This window comes from Oryctolagus cuniculus, chromosome 12 (genome assembly GCF_051225735.1).
Source record: "Oryctolagus cuniculus isolate XC-2025 breed Fujian yellow rabbit chromosome 12, ASM5122573v1, whole genome shotgun sequence".
NCBI lineage: Eukaryota > Metazoa > Chordata > Mammalia > Lagomorpha > Leporidae > Oryctolagus > Oryctolagus cuniculus.
The window spans coordinates 40,778,838-40,801,575 of NC_142878.1; the positions used below are offsets into that span (position 1 = coordinate 40,778,838).

General features: G+C 41.8%; 1 protein-coding gene and 1 pseudogene across 8 annotated transcripts in view; one reads left to right on the plus strand and one right to left on the minus strand.

Annotated features, from left to right (window-relative positions):
- BAZ1A (bromodomain adjacent to zinc finger domain 1A) overlaps positions 1-21,236 on the plus strand; it is a 104,312-nt gene extending 83,076 nt beyond the window's left edge. For 7 of the 8 annotated variants that reach the window (XM_051822162.3, XM_070053756.2, XM_089309780.1 and 4 more), the window contains 8 exons: positions 717-871; positions 1,925-2,073; positions 13,135-13,382; positions 13,480-13,706; positions 15,080-15,549; positions 17,185-17,327; positions 19,761-19,848; positions 20,261-21,236. In XM_051822162.3, coding sequence (XP_051678122.3) covers positions 717-871; positions 1,925-2,073; positions 13,135-13,382; positions 13,480-13,706; positions 15,080-15,549; positions 17,185-17,327; positions 19,761-19,848; positions 20,261-20,457 — 1,677 coding nt within the window. In that variant the 3' untranslated portion in view covers positions 20,458-21,236. The remainder of the gene's footprint in view (positions 1-716; positions 872-1,924; positions 2,074-13,134; positions 13,383-13,479; positions 13,707-15,079; positions 15,550-17,184; positions 17,328-19,760; positions 19,849-20,260) is intronic. The other variant, XR_011380762.2, reaches the window with a different exon arrangement.
- Positions 5,835-6,293, minus strand: LOC100355395 (non-histone chromosomal protein HMG-14 pseudogene; annotated as a pseudogene).
- Positions 21,237-22,738: the final 1,502 nt, after the last annotated feature.

Here is a 22,738-nt window from a genome sequence, read left to right on the forward strand (position 1 = left end):
GATTGATTTGTTAATGTCTTCATTACATTTTTAAAAATCTATGAGTCATACTTGATATATGTGTTCAGTTCATGCCTTTGCAGTCATGACAGTCTTTGCTATTGTCAAGTGATCATACAATTGTTGATGCTTCTTTTATAGAGAAAGTTGGGTATTAAAGCTGTCATCTGTGAGTGATATGAATTCCATTAATTCCATTTTGGCCACTTAATAACCTTATTTTTAGATCCTTTTTTGTTTTATTCAGAATCTGTTTTAGAATAAGGATTTTTTTTTAATTTATTTTTATTTTTATTTTTATTTTGGACAGGCAGAGTTAGACAGTGAGAGAGAGACAGACAGAGAGAAAGGTCTTCCTCTTGCCATTGGTTCACCCCCTAAGTGGCCGCTACGGCTGGTGCATTGCACTGATCCGAAGCCAGGAGCCAGGTGCTTCCTCCTGGTCTCCCATGGGGTGCAGGGCCCAAGGGCCTGGGCCATCCTCCACTGCACTCCCTGGCCACAGCAGAGAGCTGGCCTGGAAGAGGAGCAACCGGGACAGAATCCGGCTCCCCAACCGGGATTTGAACCCGTGGTGCCGGTGCCACAGGCGGAGGATTAGCCTAGTGAGCTGCGGCGCCGGCCTAAGGATTAATTTTATATGTATGTTGAACTTCCTGTCTCTTAGGAGCAATATATCCCATTTTTCAGGGTTACTAATTTTAATTTTGTTGCAGGTTGCAGATCGGCACGTCTGGAGGTCAGCCTTAGAAAGTGGACGGTATGAGCTGCTGAGTGAGGAAAACAAGGAGAATGGGATAATTAAAACTGTGAATGAAAATGTAGAAGAGATGGAAATTGATGAGCAAGCAAAGGTCATAGTAAAAGACAGGTACTTTTCTAAAATAACCATCAACTTTTCCTTATTTAAACATTTTTTATTTTAAAAATTATCATGAGGGAGGACCTTAAAATTTCCAACCACTGAAATGATTTTCTTAAAACCTCAGTGTCTTTTACTCTTATTTTGTACAGCTGCAACCAAAAGACAACTGATTAGAATAAAGATAATTTCTCAAGAGTTTAAAAAAAAAATCTTTGAACTTGGAAGTTTTTATTTGCTTCAGGAAGTAACTGTGCTATGTTTTTCTGTAAGAAAACTTCACAAATTTTAGTAGACTTAAATATTATTTGAACAATTAATCAGAATTTGTATCTGGAGATCAATAGGTAGATACTTTTCCTTTTTAAGATTACTTTAACCAGAATATGCCCTTATGCATTTTATCATCTGAAAGGGAATTCTAGAGAGACATGAAGCTAGCAGCTAGAGACCAGGGTAGACCAGGGCTTGATAGAAGGTCAGGTACCCAGTACAACTGTATGATGACATGGAAGGACTACAGTGAAGGAAGTACTGCAAAGCTGAGCCCAAAAGGTAGGCGAGCTATGACGCTAAGAGGAAACCATGTACAAAGGCTGTGAATTCATGGGATTGCATTTTTAAGTGATCATTTTACCAGCCACATGGAGATTTACTACAAAGGAACAGACTGGAGGTAATGAAAAAGTTAGGAGGCACTATAAGTACACTACCCAGTAGCTGAAATAAGAGGGAAAGAAAATGTGAATCAAGAGAAATAGAAAGAAGCTGCCTGAAATACTTAGACTTTAAGGCCCATGATGATGTCACCCCTCCAGAATCTTTCCCACATGCCTTCTCTAACTCCAGTATTTGTTCTTCTGTACGTCTAATTGAATTAATCCTCCCTGGGAGTTTACCACAGATCTGAGGTTAAGAAAACTATTTCTCACACAGGTAGAGAAAGCAGTTGAACAAATTAGTGGGCTGACGTTTTTAGTGTTTGGGTTTTTTTTGTTGTTTTTTTTTTTTAACCTTACACTGTTTTTAAGCACCATAAACTCTTGATTGTTTTCACTGTAGACTTTTAGGTATAAAAACAGAAACTCCAAGTACTGCCTCAACTAACACAAGTACACCACAGCCGGTGAGCAAGGTGGTTCATTATCTGGCCATAGCGCTCTTTCAAATAGAACAGGGCATTGAACGGCGTTTTCTCAAAGCTCCACTTGGTAAGGATGTATTTCTATTTCAAAATGTTAGTTACCTTTTAAATGACTAGTAAGTTGTCTGTTAATAGAACTTTAGTGGCTGACATAATGAAATTGATAGAATAATCTGAAAAACTTGTGATTATGTTTTCAGTTTTAAAAAGTGAATTCTTTCAGGTGAGTTTTAAAGTAATGCTAAACACCATTTGTCTAATTCACTCCAGATATTACTCTTTTAAACGAATATTCTTACCCTATTTCTTTCAGCTTTTCTTCAGTGAAAATTTTATCAAAAGAAAAATAAAGGTGAGACAGGGGGTGGGGCAGTGGTGGTGTGCCACAATTGGTTAAGCCACCACTTTCTCACATCCCATTTTGGAGTGCTGTGTGAGTGGTGTCTCCTCTGCTTCCAATCCAGCTTCTTATTAATGTGCCTGGGAGACAGCACGCAGATGGTAGCCCAATCCAGATGGAGTTCCTGACTTCTGGCCTTGACCTGGCCCAGCCCTGGCTGTTGCAGGCATTCAGGGAGTGAACTAGCAAATGGGAACCAGGAGCCAGAACTCTATTCATGTCTCCCACATGGGTAGCAGGAACTCAAATACTTAGGCCATCTTTCACTGCCTTCCCAAGCACACTAGCTGGGAGCTAAATCAGAAGCAGAGCAGCCCAGGACTCAAACCAGCACTCTATATGGGATGCCAGCATTGCAAGCAGCAGCTTAACGCGCTGCATGACAACACTGGCCCCAAAAGGTTTATTTTTTCTTTTAAAGATTCATTTATTTATTTGAAAGTCAGAGTTACATAGAGAGAAGAGAGGCAGAGAGAAAGAGGTCTTCTATCCAATGGTTCACTCGCCAGTTGGCCGCAACGGCTGGAGCTGCACAGATCTGAAGTCAGGAGCCAGGGGTTTCCTCCGGGTTTCCCATGTGGGTGCAGGGGCCCAAGGACTTGGGCCATCTTCTACTGCTTTCCCAGGCCGTAGCAGAGAGCTGGATTGAAAGTGGAGCAGCCGGGTCTTGAACTGGCACCCATATGGGATACCGGCACTTCAGGCCAGGGCATTAATCCACTGCACCACAGCACCAGCCCCCAAAATGTCTATTTTTAAAATGAAGAGTTTGTAGCTAGTAAACTGTTTTTATAAGCTAAGTTCTACCATGAGCTTAATGACTCACTTATCACTTTGAAGATAGCAGTTGTGAGAAATAAAATATGTATAATCACAGTGCCAAAAAACCCAAGCTTATATTTGCTGTATCACTCTTATTTTCTAGTCTTTAATATATCTTAGTATTTTCTTTGCTTAAATCCAATTACATATACAGAGGATCTCTTTGTATTTCTTATAATCACATGTGAATATTCAATTATTTGTTAGAATATAAAGTTATTTGTAAATCACACAGCTCTTAGAAATGGAAGATATTGCTACTACTGACTAATCCTGTGATTCTAGAAGAGGTATGGGATAAAACACAATTCTGATTATTTTTCTACTTCTGAAATTACTATCGGTTAAAGTTGTTTATAAGTTCAAGAGGGAAAAATCATATCTGTACATCTTATGAATATTTAGAAAAAGAAAAACTTACCATTGGGAATTGTTGCAACTTGTACCTATAGGAAAGTTATATATGAACCACGATGTTCCTTATGATGGTTTTTGTATATAGTAGGTTTAGAATATTCATTTCACCATGAAACATACAAAAGAATTTTAATTTAGGATCTTAAGTAAGATGAGAAAACTTCAACTTGTCTAACTTTGATGGTCATTAATAAGATCAGTGATGCCTTCTGTTGCTGTTCCATAGGAAGTTAATAAAAAAAAAAATGATAGCTGCAGCTCCTTATTGTATTTTTAAACCTTTGAAAGGTCTGTTTTGAATGGGACTCAGGAGGTCAAGATGGTCTAAATATCTGAAGCAAGGTAATCAAGAATATTAATCTGGAAGAGAAAATTAAGTTCTACTTAATGAATATTTGGGGTAGAATACACATGAAATTTCTGTTCACCTGATTATATTTCAGCATAGCAAATTAGCCATAGTAGGAATTTTCCCAGTTTTACATAAAATATTTTGGTTTCTTGAAAAAACAAGTAAGAGGGGCCAGCACTGTGGTGTAGTGGGTAAATTCGCTGCCTGCAGTACATGGGTAGTGCTCATGTTTGAGTCCCAGCTGCTCCACCTCTGATCCAGCTCTCTGTTATGGCCTGGGAAAGCAGTAGAAGATGGCTCAAGTCCTTGGGCCCCTGCACCTACATGAGAGACCTGGAAGAAGCTCCAGGCTACTGGCTTTGGATCAGAACAGCTCTGGCCATTGCAGCCATTTAGGGAGTGAACCAGTGAACCTCTCTCTCTGCCTCTGCCTCTGCCTCTGCCTCTCTGTAATGCTGCCTTTAAAAATAAATGAATAAATCTTCTGAAAAACAGCAAAAAAGAAGAAGCAAGTAAGAAACAAGAATTCTACTCATGTTCCACTTTCACTAATATGTCCCTTTTATTCTAGTGATTAACCACATTGATAAAACTAAGCTTTTCTGAGTTAGAGATGATAAGCATTTTGATGAATAGTTTTAGGTAAGATATGTGAACTTATTTAACTTGATAATTTCTTTTTTTTTAAACTTTTATTTAGTAAATATAATTTCCAAAGTATAGTTTATGGATTACAGTGACTCCCCCCCCCCCAGCTTCCCTCCCACCCTTACCCCTCCCATCTCCTGCTCCCTCTCCCATTCCATTCACATCTTTATATACAGAAGATCGATTTAGTATATATTAAGTAAAGATATCATCAGTTTGCACCCACACAGAACATAAAGTGTAAAATACTGTTTGAGTACTAGTTATAGCATTAATTCACATTGGACAACACATTAAGGACAGAGATCCCACATGAGGAGTAAGTACACAGTGACTCCTGTTGTTGACTTAACAATTTGACACTCTTGTTTATGGTGTCAAAAATCTCCCTAGGCTCTAGTCATGAGTTTCCAAGGCTATGGAAGCCTCTTGAGTTCGCTGACTTTGATCTCATTTAGACAAGGTCATAGTCAAAGTGGAAGTTCTCTCCTCCCTTCAGAGAAAGGTACCTCCTTCTTTGATGGCCCATTCTTTTTTTTTTTTTTTTTTTCCATAATTGAGATTTTATTGGTGTTGAGAATCAGCACACAAATTTTAATTTGTACACAATTCTTAACATATGTACCAAAAATCTAAAAAGCCATGAATTGTCATTCTTTTTTTAAAAGTTATTCCAGTGACTTTCCAGCTTCAAATTTGGAGGCAACTCTTCCTTAAGAGGCTATCAAGTACAAGTATCTTCAAATGTTGCTGTTACATAAATCCCACCCATTCACAATATAATAGCATATACACGACACTCAAATTTTCAATCTTTCATGGCACATTAACAAAATCATTAGGAAAACTGGACTACCACAACTGAAGATGTTACAGAGTGCACATGGTTCTGACAGAACAAGGAGTGGTTTTCTGTAGGAAACAATTCTACAAAACACGGGAGAAGTAACTGAAAATAGTCAAGACAGATTAAATGCACAATTGAGACTCCAAATTGCCATTTAGTATGCGCTGTACTGTAGGATATAAAAACCACCCCCACCTATGGAATGTTAAGCTGACACCCAAGACAGTCAAAGCCTCCCAGAATTCAATATGCCACTATTTTCTGGTTGTACCAAAAAAATAAACAACCAGCAAACGATTTCACCTCTTAAAAAAAATCATTTACACTTAAAAAATGGGATGAGGTGGGCTTCCCTCCTTCTTAAAAATGTTTCTAGAGCTACTAAAAAACTTGCATTTACAAAATAGTTGATAAAAATATTCCTCTGGATTGTACAAGAAGGGAGACAGGGACCACTGATAACACATGGTGTATGGTATTAATCGGACTTGGCTTCTTTCTCTTCTGCTTCATCAGAGGCTGGACTCTCCTCGTTTTTCGTTTCTCCGTTTTCTGCAGGCAGGTCTTCTTTAGCTTCTTGGTTAGCCACCTCGGCCTGTTTTCCCTTTGCTCCTCTCTTCCCCTTTGCTTGCACTTTCTTGTCTGATGACTTATCCTTCCCGGCGGCCTTCTTGGGCTTCGCTTCCACCTTCGCGGGGGGGCCAGCTTCGCCGACAAGCGCGCCAACCTCCTCTTGGGCTCCTCCTTGGCCGCCCCCTCGGCAGAGCTGACCTCCCTCTTGGGCATCCTGGCGGCGCGGAGGGCGCGTGCCAGGTGCCTGCGGGCCGCGGCACACCGATAGCCTTCGCGGAGCTGGGCTGCCTGGCCGCTGCCGCTCCGCTCCTCCCGCCGCCCGAGCTGCTGGGACCCGCGGCGGGGATGGTGGGAGAACCGGGTGGAACCGGATTGGGAGCCTGCCCCCTCCTCGATGGCCCGTTCTTTCTACTGGGATCGACTCACAGAGATCTTTCATTTAGGTTTTTTTTTTGTTTTTTTGTTTTGTTTTGTTTTTGCCAGAGTGTCTTGGCTTTCCATGCCTAAAATACTCTCATGGGCTCTTCAGCCAGATCTGAATGCCTTAAGGGCTGATTCTGAGGCCAGAGTACTGTTTAGGACATCTGCCATTCTGTGAGTCTGCTATGTATCTCACTGCCCATGTTGGATCGTTCTCTCCCTTTTTTATTCTATCAGTTAGTATTCGCAGACACTAGTCTTGTTTGTGTGATCCCTTTGACTCTTAGACCTATCAGTGTGATCAATTGTGAACTGAACTTGATCACTTGGACTGGTGAGATGGCATTGGTACATGCAATCTTGATGGGATTGTATTGGAATCCCCTGGCACATTTCTAACTCCCCCATTTGGGGCAAGTCCAATTGAGCATGTTCCCAAACTGTACATCTCCTCCCTCTCTTATTCCCACTCTTATATTTAACAGGGATCACTTTTCATTAACTTGATAATTTCATCATTTATTAGATCATGCTTATGGTTAGTTAAAAAACCCTTAAATTATGAAAACAAATTTCCAAGTATATTAATTTGAAATTAGGTAACAGAAATTAATAAAGATCAAAAGGCAGATATAAAAAGGACAAGAAAATGAGGAATATTAATCTAGTGTGAGAGATGGTAAATTTTTAACTTTTTAAAGAGATTTCTATTTCATATTTGTAAAGATTTATCTTTTTATATTGTTGAATACTGATATGCATTTAGTTTTTGAAGGAAAACGTAAATTTAATATTTTGAAATCAAAATTGTCTTGACCAAACTTATGAAACAAAATCTTAATGTATTCCTCTCTACATTTCATACCTCAGCTAATCAAACTCTTAGATTGGCATACACTCTTAGAAAACTGACATTGGTCAATCTTGGCATCTTGAGCTGTTACTGAAAAGAATGACCAACAATAGAACTTCCATTTACTTATTTGAAAAAGCACTTATTCACAGCATTGTTTCCCTTTTACTGGCTCAGAGAGAACCTAGGGCACCCAGAGAGGCCTGTACGGTGTGTCACAGGGATTCCTGTGGGGCAGCTGTTGAGCAGAATGACATTTCCAACTGTAATAGTTGATCATGTGACTACACCAGCATTTTATATTAGTAAAATCATTTTTTTAAATTTATTTGACAGAAAGAGTTATAGACAGAGAGAGAGAGAAACAGAGAGAAAGGTCTTCCTTCCGTTGGTTCACTCCCCAAATGGCCACCACGGCCGGCACTGAGCAGATCCAAAGGCAGGAGCCGGGTGCTTCTCCTGGTCTCCCATGCGGGTGCAGGGCCCAAGCACTTGGGCCATCCTCCCCTGCCTTCCCGGGCCACAACAGAGAGCTGGACTGGAAGAGGAGCAACCAGAACTAGAACCAAGTGCCTATATAGAATACCGGCGCCTCAGGCAGAGGATTAACCAAGTGAGCCACGGCACCAGCCCATTAGTAAAGTCATTTTAATCAGTCATTTCTTGAACAGTTTATTTGTGCTGACATAATAGAAGATAGAAGGAGGACATTTCCTGGCTTTGACAGTTGTATTACCTGGCAAAGAAGCAAGTTTTAAAAAAGGAAACAACAGAAAAAGTGAATCAGTTGCATATATATATATTTTTTTAATATTTTATTTATTTGAAAGGCAGAGCTACAGAGAGGCAGAGGTAGAGAGAGAGAGAGAGAGAGAGAGAGGTCTTCCATTCGCTGGCTCATTCCCTGAAGGCCGCAACAGCCAGAGCTGCACCAATCCGAAGCCAAGAGCCAGGAGCCTCTTCCAGGTCTCCCTGTGGGTTCAGGGGCCCAAGGACCTGGGCCATCTTCTGCTTTCCCAGGCCGTAACAGAGAGCTGGATTGCAAGTTTACATTTAAAAGAATTACTTTTACATTTTACATTTTAAAAGAATTGAGCCTTGAGTTCCATTAGTTTAGTCTTCCGAAAACACCTCTTAGATCAAAACCATAGTGCGGGGCTGGCACTGTGGCACAATGGGTTAACAGCCTGGCCTGAAACGCCAGCATCCCATATGGGCACCAGTTCAAATCCCAGCTGCTCCATTTCCTGTCCAGCTCTCTGCTATGGCCTGGGAAAGCAGTAGAAGATGGCCCAAGTCCTTGGGCCCCTGCACCCACATGGGAGACCAGGAAGAGGCTCCTGGCTTCAGATCGGCACAGCTCTGTCCGTTGCGGCCATCTGGGGAGTGAACCATCAGATGGAAGATCTCTTTCTCTGCCTCTCCTCTCTCGTGTAACTCTGACTTTCAAATAAATAAATAAATCTTTAAAAAAAAAAAAAACACCATAGTGTATGGCCACATTGTGACACAATGGGTTAAGCCTGGGACTCCAGCATCCCATGTGAGTTTGAGTCCTGCTGCTCCACTTCCAGTCCAGCTCCCTCTGATGCACTTGGGAAAGCAGCAGAAGATGACTTAAGTGTGTGGGCCCCTGCCACCCACGTGGGAGACCTGGATGGAGTTTCAGACTCCTGGTTTCAGTCTGGCCCAGCTCCAGGCCGTTGACATTTGGGGAGTGAGGGACTGAACCATCAGGTGGAAGATCTCTCTCTTTCTCTCTCTCCTCCTTTTCCTCTGCAACTCTGCCTTTCAAATAAGCAAAATCTTTAAAAAAAAAAAAAAAAAAAGCACCCATAGTGTTATAGTGTTTTACCAAAAGCTCTTTGTAATTTGTCCTCTGTTCCACATTGTCCTCTGCAACCATGTTTCTTGCCATTACCAATAAGAATGCTCTGATTTATCCAGAAAGATTTCTCCATAATTTTTTTTAATTTTTTTTAAGATTTGTTTATGGATGCTGATGTCACAGACGAGGACTTAACATGCTGCAGCCCCGTGCCAGCCCCTCTCCATTAACTTGTAATTAGCACTTCTAGCTGCCTCTTCCCTTGAAGGTCCTGCTCAGGCCAGAACTTTTCATGAAGCCTTATATAAAATAACAGGCAGAAAGTACAAGATGAGAGAAAAGAAATAAATCAGATGCATTTAAATAGACTGTCCTCTCCAATTAAAAATTATAGACTGGATTTTAAAAATAAAATTCATAGTTGGCATTTAGCCTAGCAGTTAAAATGCCAATTAGAATACCTTTATCCCTTATCAAAGTGCCTGGGTCCAGTTCTTGGGTCAGGCTCCTAACTCCAGCCCTTGGGAGACAACAGTGGTGGTTCTATTGAGTTATTATCTCCAATTAATTTTAAAGTTCTTTTCAGTTCTTTAAAGATTTATTTTATTCAAAATGCAGAGTTACAGACAGAGAAGGAGAGACAGAGATCTTCCATCTACTGGGTTTTTGTCTGTGTGTGTGTGTGTGTGTGTGTTTGTTTTTGTTTTTGTTTTTGTTTTTGACAGGCAGAGTTAGACAGTGAGAGAGAGAAAAGAGAAAGAGAGAAACGTCTTCCTTCAGTTGGTTCACCCCCCAAATGGCCGCTACGGCCGGCACGCTGCCCCAGTCTGGCGCCAGAAGTCAGGTGCTTCTCCTGGTCTCCCATGCGGGTGCAGGGCCCAAGCACTTGGGCCATCCTCCACTGCCTTCCTGGGCCACAGCAGAGAGCTGGACTGGAAGAGGAGCAACCGGGACAGAATCTGGCACCCTGACCAGGGCTAGAACCTGGGGTGCTTGCGCCACAGGCGGAGGATTAGCCTAGTGAGCTGCGGTGCCGGCCTCCATCTACTGGTTTACCCCTGAAATGGCCGCATTGACCAGGCCAAAGCCAGGAGCAAGAAGCTTCATCCTTGATCTCCCATGGGTGTGGCAGGAGCTCAAACACTTGGGCCATCCTCCACTGCTTTCCCAGGTGCATTAATAAGGAGCTGGATCAGAATTGGAACAGCAAGGACTTGAACTGGCAGCTGTAGGGAATGCCAACCCTGCAGACAGTGTGCCACAAAGCCCTCCCTGAAATATAATTATTTTATATTCTATGTCTAGTTTTAATAAATAAAGTCTCTGAAAGTTGAGTTCTGCCCACTCTCACAGTTTATTTTGCCCCATATGCCTTGTGAGTTTTGATTGTTAACTCTCATTCCTCAGAATTTGCTCTGTGGATATTTTTTTCAGAGAAAATTTACAAGATTTGTGCTTATTTCTGCCATTCACTCACGGTCACTACTTTCCCCACAGCACTTTAAAACCTTAGCCTGTGTTTTGTTTCAGGTTCTAAACCTGTCCGTGGCTTTGCCTGTAGTTACAGATTCTCAAGGTAGATTTTCTTGCAACCCCTTTCTTTCTGTGTGGCATCTTTCTCCACCCTGACTCTTGAAGGGTAGCATTTTGGGGTTCTAGCTTTTAAAGAAGGACCTTGGGTAGACCCTGGATTTCATGTCCTGTCTCCCTCCACCAACCAAATGGTCAAGTGGAAGCTCGGGGTCACCAACTGTTTGAAAGATCTGTTGGTTTATAGTGTTGACTCCTAGTGTACTAATTCCTTTTAGTGCTGTCTGTAACAGACACAGTTTAAAGCAGCAATAATAACAGCAGTAATAGCATATACTCTGACAGGTACTTCTTACATGTCTTTTGTGTATTATCTCAATTAATAGTCCCAACTGCCCTTATGTACATAAACACATTACTCATTTTTTTAAGACAGCTTTTTCTTTGTTCTGTTAGATTTGTTTATTTATTTGAAAGGTGGAGTTACAGAGAGGCAGAGGCAAGGGGAGAAAGAGAGAGAGAGAGGTCTTCCATCAGTTGGTTCATTCCCCAAATGGCCTCAATGGCCAGAGCTGGGCCGATCCAAAGCCTGGAGCTTATTCCAGGTCTCCCACACAGGCACAGGGGCCTAAGCACTTGGGCCATCTTCTACTACTTTCCCAGGCCATAACAGAGAGCTGGATCAGAAGTGGAGCAGCTGGGCTTGAACCAGCAACTATATGGGATTGCTGGCACTGCAGGCGGTGGCTTTTGTCTGCTACACCACAGCACTGGCCTCTATACACATTACTCTTGAGAAACCTGAGACAGAGGGATTGAGTAACACCTCAAATCAGACCAGCTCCAGAACCCCCATTCTCTTAACCTTTATGCTACTGCCCAGGAGGTTTTACTGGATGATAAGAACATGAAATGTGGCATTACAGGGCCAGAGCATGTATAGAGCCTTACATACCCTGCAGAATTTTGACATGATGTGGTAGGCCCGTGAAAAGTAAGGAAATGTTTCTCAGGAAAACGAAAGTGGTGGCAGTAGTAAAGATAGAAATGGGAATCACATGCCCAGTGTAAAATGATAGGCTGACTATAAGTTAATAGTATGTTGTCAAATGACTCATCATTCTTTACCCATGGTGCCATGAATAACAAAGGTTCAAATATTTCTACATAAATATTAGTGCTGGAGCAGGCATTTGGTACAGGAGTTGAATCACCATCGGGGATGCCTGCAGCCCATTTCAGATTGTCTGGTTCGTGTCTCAGCTACTCTGCTTCCAACCCAGCTTCGTGCTAATGCACACTGGGAAGGCAGCATGTGACAGCTGCCACCCATATAAGAAACCCAGATTGAGTTCCAGAGTCCTGACTCAGTCCTGGACATTACAGGCAGGGGGAGAAAGAAAGAGAGAGAGTGAACCATTGGGTGGAAGATAGGTCTATGTCTCTGTCTCTGTCTCTGCCTTTCAAATAAAATGAAAATAAAAACTTTAAAAATATTAGTGGTAGCCGGCGCCGTGGCTCACTAGGCTAATCCTCCGCCTTGCGGTGCCGGCACACCGGGTTCTAGTCCTGGTCGGGGCGCCGGATTCTGTCCCGGTTGCCCCTCTTCCAGGCCAGCTCTCTGCTGTGGCCCGGGAGTGCAGTGGAGGATGGCCCAAGTGCTTGGGCCCTGCACCCCATGGGAGACCAGGAGAAGTACCTGGCTCCTGCCATCAGATCAGTGCGGTGCGCCTGCCGCAGCGTGCCAGCCGCGGAGGCCATTGGAGGGTGAACCAATGGCAAGGGAAGACCTTTCTCTCTGTCTCTCTCTCTCTCTCACTGTCCACTCTGCCTGTCAAAAAATTTAAAAAAATATATTAGTGGTAAAAGTTACTTTTGGGAAATATTAACAATGTTTTATTTACCTCAATTTGAAAATAATTCCTAAAATATACAATATAGTGGTTCTTAGTATTGTACACTATTGTACATCACCACTATCTAATTTCATAATATTATCAACAACCCTAAAACTCACACATGTTTGATACTTAAATTAAGGGACAATCATATCTTCAGTCTGAAAATGAGTAAGTGACATACTTGACTCAAATGAATCGTAACTTACTTGTAATCACTTTTAGCCAGTTTTCTAAAGTAGATCAAGACTTGATAGAAAAACTGGATTGAGAACACATTGCTTAAGTTATTTTTCCCTTTTTATTATGGAAATCCCCAAGGTTTGATTTATGGGTTTAAATAATTCCTTATGTCATAAACAAAATGGAGCTCAGCAAATATTTTCTTGAACATGGATTTTTTTTTAATCAGCATGGTCTTTTTGTTAACTATTGGGAAAAGAAATTCAAAATCTTATCTATTTTACCTTCCAAGAAAATAGTTCAAGGAGATATCTAAGTTTGCCTTGCAACTTTAATCATTTTCCTTTTTCATTTAAGATGCCAGTGACAGTGGACGTTCTTATAAAACCGTCCTGGACCGCTGGAGAGAGTCTCTCCTTTCCTCTGCTAGCCTGTCCCAAATCTTTCTGCACTTGTCCACCTTGGATCGTAGTGTGATATGGTCTAAGTCTATACTGAATGCTCGTTGCAAGATATGCCGAAAGAAAGGTGATGCTGAGAACATGGTACTTTGTGATGGCTGTGATCGGGGTCATCACACCTACTGTGTTCGACCAAAGCTCAAGGTATTTTTTTCTTCTTCTCAGAGTAAAATGGAGACATTGAGATTTTGAGTAGTAAATGATTAATGATTAATGACCATTTACCTGATTTGTTTTTCAGACTGTGCCTGAAGGAGATTGGTTTTGTCCAGAATGTCGACCAAAGCAGCGTTCTAGAAGGCTCTCCTCTAGACAGAGACCATCCTTGGAAAGTGATGAAGAAGTGGAAGACAGTATGGAAGGTGAGGATGATGAAGTTGATGATGATGATGAAGAGGGTCAAAGTGAGGAGGAAGAGTATGAGGTAGAACAAGATGAAGATGACTCTCAAGAAGAGGAAGAAGTCAGGTGAGTCCTAACATGCAGTAAAGTGAGAGTCCATAGCCTTAATTAGTCAGTCTGTTGGCTATTCAAATGCAAGTGGAACAGGGAGGGTCCATAATTTCTTTAAACTGATGTGTAATAAAGCAACCTGAAGTTACACTTGGCTTTTTCAAAAATATTCTGGTGGGATTATAGGTGATCTTGGCCGTCTACAGAGGCAGAGTGATACGAGCCAGGAAGTACACTGTGTTTTGATCCTGTACTCCTACCATGTCAGCCCCAGAAACAACCTCTGTAACACCATACAGTCAAGCGCTCTGCTGCATAGCACACTGTGTTACCCAGACCTGATGAGTTCTGTTGGGGCAGCACTGGGGCAGTCTTCCCTTCTTTGACCCTTTGTTCAGTGATAGAATGAAGGGATATCTACTAGGCACATGTAAATTAAACATTTATATCCACTTGGGATTTCCTGTCACAGGTGTGGCCACAGCAAGGGTAGTTATTGTTCTTATTCCAACTGCCCCCCCAACCCTGCCTTTTAAACATCTGAACCTCCTTTTCTTGGAATCAGGAAAGTGAATGTGAACCAAGGGCAACCTAGAACCACGAAAGTACAGAGGGCCAAAGGGGATAAGTAAAGACAGAGCTGCCCACTCTGTTTTAAACAAGGTGTTTTAAGTACCAGCGAACTGGACGGAGCATCTTCCCTGCAGCTTGCACAGGCTGTCCTGTGTTAAATACAAAGATAATAAAGAAGTTGGAGAATTCTTGTTAATATTCTAGGCAAACCAGAAGTTCTGGGGAGACATGTAAAATATTAATGGGATCATTTTGTCCCTTTAATTAAAGACAAATTAAAAATTAAATCTAGTTTTGTAATTTATAGTCACAGTCAGAAGATAGCAAAGAGATTCTTGGCTTGGTGTTCAGGAGTCACAGGTTAAAACACATTTAAGAGGCAGCCATGGACTGAGACTGTAGATTAGGGTACCTCAGTGTCCGTGTTAATGAAAAGTGATTGTCTCCTGTAGCAAAAAGGAGACACAAAAACTGCATTGTAAGATTACTTTATTACTCTTAAGTTTTACAAGATGATTGACTATATCTATTTATTGGGTCTATTTATTATAAATAAGTTACCATAATAGGATCTAATTTTCATGGTAATGTCCTGGGATCTCTAAGAAAACATTAAATACTCTGTATTTCACAGAAACACAGGAAAGAACACTTTAAATTTCTTTGAAAAGTTGTTGTCCCCAAGCTTAAAGAAATAAGTATAAGAAAAATAATTTATGTAAAATGTGTTGGCTGAATAAAACACAGAGAATAGAAGTAGTCATATTCGTGTCTTTATTCTATACAATAATTGTGCTTTCAAATGATATTTATAGCCCACCAAAACGAGGACGACCACAAGTTAGATTGCCAATTAAAACAAGAGCGAGACTTAACTCTTCTTTCTCAAGTCGTGGCCAACGACAAGATCCTGGAAGATACCCTTCAAGGAGTCAACAAAGCACACCCAAAGCAACTCTTTATTCTAAAACTACCGGTAGAAACCTAAGGAAGGTAAAATCTGCTCCACCTACAGAGACTAAATCTTTAAGAATCGCCAGTCGTTCTACTCGCAACAGCCATGGCCCACTGCAGGCAGATGTGTTTGTGGAACTGCTGAGTCCTCGTAGAAAACGGGGAGACAGGAAAAGTGCTAATAACAGACCAGAAAACAGTCCCAGCATCCCTAACTTAAGAGTCATTGCCTCAAAGACAAGTGAACAGTCAAGTTCTTTCAATGTTGCTTCAAAACTTTGTCTCCAAGATAGTGAATCCAAGAGACGGGGCAGGAAAAGACAATCTGCAGGTACGAAGAATTCTAAGTTGAACTCTTGCTTACCTAAGAAAATTGAATAGCTTGGAGATACTGCATAATGAGGTACTTTGAATCATTTTTAAAGGCATTCACCAAGATCCGAGCAGTCTGACCTGAAGCATAATATTCATTAAAGGAACTGCTGTTGGGAGAATTACAGAACTATATTACTAGTCTTTCCACTGCTGTGACAGAGTAATGGAGTAAATTTGCCAAACAGCCTTCTGGTTTTTAGTTTAGTTTATTATTTATTTTTATCTATTTATTTGAAAGGCAGAGCAGTCGAGAGAGAAATAGCCCATCTGCTGGTTCCCTGAATGTCTGCAGTAGCCAGGGCTGTGCCAGGCCAAAGCCAGGAGCCGGGAACTCCACCTGGGTCTCCCATGGGGGCGGCAGGGAGTCAAGCATTTGAGCCATCATCTGCCGTCTCCTGGAGTGCACGTTAGCAGGAAGCTGGATTGGAAGTGGAGGCAAGACTCCATCCCTTTCACTCCAGTATGGGAAGCGGGCATCCCAAGTGACAGCCTAACCTACTATGCCACAATGCCTGCCTCTAGTATTCTGTTTTTAATGGAGGTGTTTGGTCATAAAACACTTTCACTTTCTTCCATTCTTTCCTTCCTCAAAACATATATATTCATCATCATCTAGACAAGCTACATGGAGTTATCTGATAAGGTTCCCATCTAAAATACTAGTTTTGAGGGAGGGGTCACTAGTATTTTTAGGAAGTGATCATGGGCCTGTGCTGTGGTGTAGTAGGCTAAGCTTCTGCTTGCAGCGCCGGGATCCCATATGAGCACCGGGTCATGTCCCGGCTGCTCCACTCTGATCCAGCTCTCTGCTGATGGCCTAGAAAAACAGTGGAAGGTGGCCCAAGTGCTTGGGACCCTAAACCTGTGTGGGAGACCTGGAAGAAGCTTCTGGCTCCTGACTTCAGACCTACCCAGCTCTGGCCATTGCAGCCATTTGAGGAGTGAACCAGTGGATGGAAGACCTTTCTCTCTGTAACTCTTTCTCAAATAGATAAATAAAAAATTTTTTAAAAACCTTAATATTAGATTTTTATTTTGTATTAGCTCTTTATATAAACTGTTTCCAATGAATGTGTAATTCAGTTGGAATATGTTAAGATTTTAAAAAAGTTCGGGCCAGCTCCATGGCTCACCAGGCTAATCCTCCGCCTGCAGCGCCGGCACACCAGGTTCTAGTCCCGGTTGGGGCGCCGGATTCTGTCCCAGTTGCCCCTCTTCCAGGCCAGCTCTCTGCTGTGGCCCAGGAGTGCAGTGGAGAATGGCCCAAGTGCTTGGGCCCTGCACCCGCATGGGAGACCAGAAGCACCTGGCTCCTGGCTTCAGATCAGCGCAGTGCGCCGGCCGCAGCGGCCACTTAGTAGGGGGTGAACCAACAGAAAAGGAAGACCTTTCTCTCTCTCTCTCTCTCTCTCACTGTCCACCCTGCCTGTAAAAAAAAAAAAAAAAAAAAAAAAAAAAAAAAAAAAGTTAAGATCTTAGTGTCTAGAGTCCCTAAATTTCTTTGAATTTTGTTTGTGTTTTATGTCCAGTTTAGCTTCTGGTGATCCAATATTGCTTTGTTATTAAAAAAGTGTTTTAACTATTTACTCAGAGTCCTCTCCTGTGACACTGAATCGAAGGAGTTCTGGCAGACACGGAGGAGTTCATGAATTGTCTGCTTTTGAACAACTTGTTGTGGAACTGGTACGGCATGATGACAGTTGGCCTTTTCTGAAACTTGTTTCTAAAATCCAGGTAATAACATTACTATGTCTTATAAAATATGCTCGTGTGTGTAATCTGCTTTGGTCTGCAGGGCAGCTTCGAAGTACTCAAAACACTGGGTACTGACTGCTTTCCTTTAAGAAACCACTTGGAAGTGTGGTTCCTGTATTGAAGGGAGAAAAATAGAGTCAGAAAGCAGTCTCTTCGATTCCCTCTAATTCTGTGGCTGATTGTCTACAAATGATGGCAGTGTGCCAAAATAACCTCAGTGTGTTTTATGCAGTGACTGAATGGAATTACTTGAACTAAGTACCATTAATTTACATAAAACAGTAATAAATACATAAAACATTAATTCTAATATAAAACATTCTCAGATGTCTCTTTCATCAGAATTGTTTGGAGGGCTTGTTAAAAGACAGATTTCTGGGGCAGGTGTTTGGCCTACTGTACTGGGTAGGGCACTGGCTAAGATGCCCATGTCCCATATTAGAGGGCCTTGGTGTAATACCTGGCTTGGACTGCTGATTCTAGTTTCCTGCTAATGCACATCCTGGGAGGCAATTGTGATGGCTCAGGTAACTGAGTCCCTGGCTCTGGGCTTTGGCCCTGGCCCAGCACCAAGCATTTAGGGAATGAACCAGTGGATGGGAGCAGGCTCTGTCTCATTCTCTTTCAAATTAATTAGTTAATTTTTTTTTTTTTTTTTTTTTTGACAGGCAGAGTAGACAGTGAGAGAGAGAGAAAGGTCTTCCTTTACCATTGGTTCACCCTCCATTGGCTGCTACAGCTGGCGCACCGCGCTGATCCAAAGCCAGGAGCCAGGTGCTTCTCCTGGTCTCCCATGGGGTGCAGGGCCCAAGCACTTGGGCCATCCTCCACTGCCTTCCCGGGCCACAGCAGAGAGCTGGCCTGGAAGAGGGGCAACCGGGACAGAATCTGGCACCCCGACCAGGACTAGAACACAGTGTGGCGGCGCCGCAGGCGAAGGATTAGCCTAGCGAGCCGCGGCGCCGGCCTAGTTAGTTAATTTTTAAGAGCATAGTTTCCTGAGCCTCACCCCAAAGATTTTGATTCACTAGGTCTGGAATGCTTGGCATTTCCAACAAGATGATGCTGATGGCCCTGGTCCAGAGATCACACTTAATAAAGACATTGATGTAAAAGATCAACCTCTCAGGTACTAACAGTGACCTAACATAACTAAGGGTGAGGAAGTAGTGATTATTGGTATTTGTGTGGCAGAATGTCATGTGCTGGGAAGTGGAGACAGAACAATTCAACACCCACCAGTGAGAAACAAGGGAATGGCAGGTAGTATGAATGGAGCAGAGGTTGTGTTAGAGAGGCTCAGACAAGTCTGTTTTATAGAGGCTCTTATTTTTCAGCGTGTAATTGAAGGTTTCTCAGTGAAAAAGTGACATCATCAGAATTCTGCTTTGAGATTTCTAGAGCAAGACTGTCAAGGATTAATTAATACTAAATAGCAAATTATATATGTAATACTCATTAAAGAAAACTTTATTTATGTGTCTGTCTATAGTAAATAAGAGAACCAGGAGTGAAACCGTGTTTTTTTTTCCTTTAAGATTTATTTTATTTGAAAGGCAGAGTTACAGAGAGGCAGAGAGAGAGAGAGAGAGAGGTCTTCCATCTGCTGGTTCACTCCCCAGTTGGCTGCAATGGCCAGAGCTGCGCCGATCCTAATCCACGAGTCGGGAGCTTCTTCCAGGTCTCCCACACAGGTGCAGGGGCCCAAGGACCTGAGCCATCTTCCATTGCTTTCCCAGGCCACAGCAGAGAGCTGGATCAGAAGTGGAACAGCCGGGACTTGAACCGGTGCCTATATGGGATGCCGGCCCTATAGGCAGCAGCCTCACCCGCTATGCCACAGCACTGGCCCCTACAGTAAATTTTTAATGGTATCAAATAGACTACTGGGCTGGCACCGTGGCTCACTAGGCTAATCCTCTGCCTGCGGCGCCAGCACCCCGGATTCTAGTCCCGGTCGAGGCACCGGATTCTGTCCTGGTTGCTCCTCTTCCAGTCCAGCTCTCTGCTGTGGCCCGGGAGGGCAGTGGAGGATGGCCCAAGTCCTTGGGCCCCGTACCCACATGGGAGACCAGGAGGAAGCACCTGGCTCCTGGCTTCGGATCAGTGCGGCACGCCAGCCGTAGCGGCCACTTGGGGGATAAACCAACGGAAAAAAGGAATACCTTTGTTTCTGTCTCTCTCTCTCTCTCTTACTCTGCCTGTCAAAAAAAAAAAAAAAAAGGTGTATCAGGATGGCTGAGTGGTCTAAGGTGCCAGACTCAAATAGACTACTACAACATCATTGAAAAAAATTACATGATGTTAATAGAATAATAATATTCAGAAGTGAATGTTAGGTTGTTTTTTATATTATTTGACTACTAATTTCTAATAAATTTTTATATGGAGAGATATTGAATTATTTTACAGGTACCAGATTACTATGACATCATTAAAAAGCCCATTGCCTTAAACATAATACGTGAAAAAGTGAATAAATGTGAATATAAGTTAGCATGTAAGTAATACATATTTTCCTTATTTTTGTTTAAAGAGATAGAGGCTATTTTTTTGTTGTTTTTAAGTGATGTGTGTTAATGTAGCTCTATGACAACATTCCAGGAGATTCCCTTTTTAAAATGCTTGTCAGTGTATATGAAGGTGAAAGATGGATTGAAATTGGATAAGTTAAAGATATTTTATAGAATCTGACCTTAAAATTGCATTGGGTAATGTCAATAAAATAGCTTTAAAGTGTTTATACTTAACACTTTTAGGCCTCAGTTCTGCTACCTTGTTTCAGAGTATTCTCTTTCTAAAGAAAAAAGGGGCTTCTTTTCTTAGTGAGCTTTCAAGAAATGATACAAACAAAAGTTATATTTGTGATTCATGTGCTTTTATTCTAATCTGGTTTGTTTTTTTCTCTCTAGCTGAGTTTATTGATGATATTGAGTTAATGTTTTCAAACTGCTTTGAGTACAACCCTCGTAACACGAGTGAAGCAAAAGCTGGAACTAGGCTTCAAGCATTTTTTCACATTCAGGCTCAAAAGCTTGGACTCCATGTCACACCCAATAATGTGGACCAAGTTAGCACACCACCGGCTGCAAAAAAGTCGCGAATCTAATTTTATCCTTCTAAAGGATGTATTTGAGGAAAAACAAATCGTTCACGAAAATGGAACATTAAATCATGCTCTAAAGCAGACGTGTATAAAGCAATAACAACTGACCACGTTCACGTGTGGCCTGCACTATTTTCTCAATGTCAATGTTAAGCACTCAGGAGAATGTAGGAAAGATTTCCTTTGCTACAGTTTTGTTCAGTATCTAATAAGTTTGGTAGCTGTACTGGATTCAGTACTGGTTTACAGAGGTCTTTGTACATTTTGAGATCATTCATGTGTCCAGATATCTTGGAAAATATTTTTTCACCTATGATTTATCTTGTCATTGAGGATTTTTTGGAATTTGTGGTATTAAAAGAGATTTACCTATACAGATAAGTCTTCTGTCGCACAATACGGAAAAATGGGTTTATGTCTTAAGAATTGTTTAATGAGCGCATTCTCTCAACACTACACATGAATGGATCCAATTTTATATCTTTGAAGTGCTGTACCAGTACTGGCTGGAGGTATTAAGTCTGAGTTTATTAACTAGATATTTATTTAGCATTCAAGATAATTTGTGAATTTGTTTTGTATTTATAAAATTTATACCTGGAAAATGTTCTTTAATTTTTTTAAACATTTTACTGTGTTTTTGTTTTACTTCTCTAACTTCCTTAATGATCAATCAAAAAAGATAATACCCTCCCTTTTCCCTTTTCAGTTTTACAGAGCTGTTAAAAGTTTCTATGTACAACTTTTTAAGTGTACAAATAAAATGATACTTTTTTCAATTATTCTTTGTTTCTGGAGTTTTTACAAATCAAAATTGGACTTTGTTTATTTTGTGTTTAGATAGCTATTTCTTAGGTGTGAAAAACATACAGTTTGGCAGCAATAGCTTTCCTTTTTTTTTTTTTTTTAAGATTTATTAAATTATTTGAAAGTCAGAGTTACAGAGAGAAAGAGAGGCAGAGAGAGGTCTTCTATCTCTGGTTCGCTCCCCAATTGGCTGCAACGGCCAGAGCTGCGCTGATCCAAAGCCAGGAGCCGGGAGCTTCTTCTGGGTCTCTCAGGCCAGTGTGGGGGCCCAAAGACTTGGGTCATCTTCTACTGCTTTCCCAGGCCATAGCAGAGAACTGGATCAGAACAAGAGCAGCCAGGACTTGAACCGCCACCCATATGGGATGCTGGCACTGCAGGCGGTGGCTTACTCGCTGTGCCACAGCACCAGCCCCAAGCTTTTCCTTTTAAGGATGCAAAAGGAAACCTTCTAGGACTTTTAGCAGGCAGGAGAGAGAACCTTCACCCTAAGTTCTAAAATCATCAGGATGCGACATTTGATTCAGTTAGGTCAGTTCTGGGTGGGCATTTAGCAGCAGTGAAGGTGTCACCTGGCACACCTGCACCTGTATTGGAGTATCTGGTTCAAGTCCCAGCTCTTCTGTTTCTGATCTGGCTTCCTGCTTATGCACCCTGGGGAGGCAGCAGTTGATGGCTTAAGTATTGGTTGGGTCCCTGCCAACCCACATGGGAGACCTAGATTGGATTCCAGGCTCCTGGCTTTGGCCTGTCACAGCCCCAGCTGTATTGGGCATATGGAGTGTGAGCCAGCAAGTGTGTGTGTGTGTGTGTGTGTGTGTGTGTGTGTGTGTGTATTTCCCTCTCTGCCTTCAAATAAAGTGAAAATAAATAAAACTTTTAGGTTAATTTATTTGGGACATTGCCCTTCTTAGTTTCATTTCTTTCTCATGTAGTTTGAGATTATTGATTTTCTGGAGTCTTTACATGAAGATGTTCCTGTCTTTAATTTCTGGTGAATTTATAATCATTTCATATGCCAGTAAACAAATTCTTAAAAAAAATTTACATAGTGGGGCCGGCACTGAGGTGTAGTGAGTAAAGCTGCCGCCTGCAGCGCCAACATCCCATATGGGCACCAGTTCGAGTCCCAGCTGCTCCACTTGCCATCCAACTCCCTGCTGATGTGCCTGGGAAAGCAGCAGAAAATGACCCAAGCGCTTGGGTCCCTGCACCCTTGTGGGAGACCCGGAAGAAGCTCCTGGCTTTGGATCAGTGCAGCTCCGGCCATTGCCGCCATCTGGGGAGTGAACAAGCGGATGGAAGATTTCTGTCTCTGTCTCTACCTCTTTCTTTAACTCTATCTTTCAAATAAATAAAATAAATCTTTAAAAAAAAAAAACAAGTATGAGCTTATAAGAAACTTTTGGAAATAGACTGGACATATTTGTAAAAAAAGTATATATATTATATAATATTTATATATTTATAATGTTAT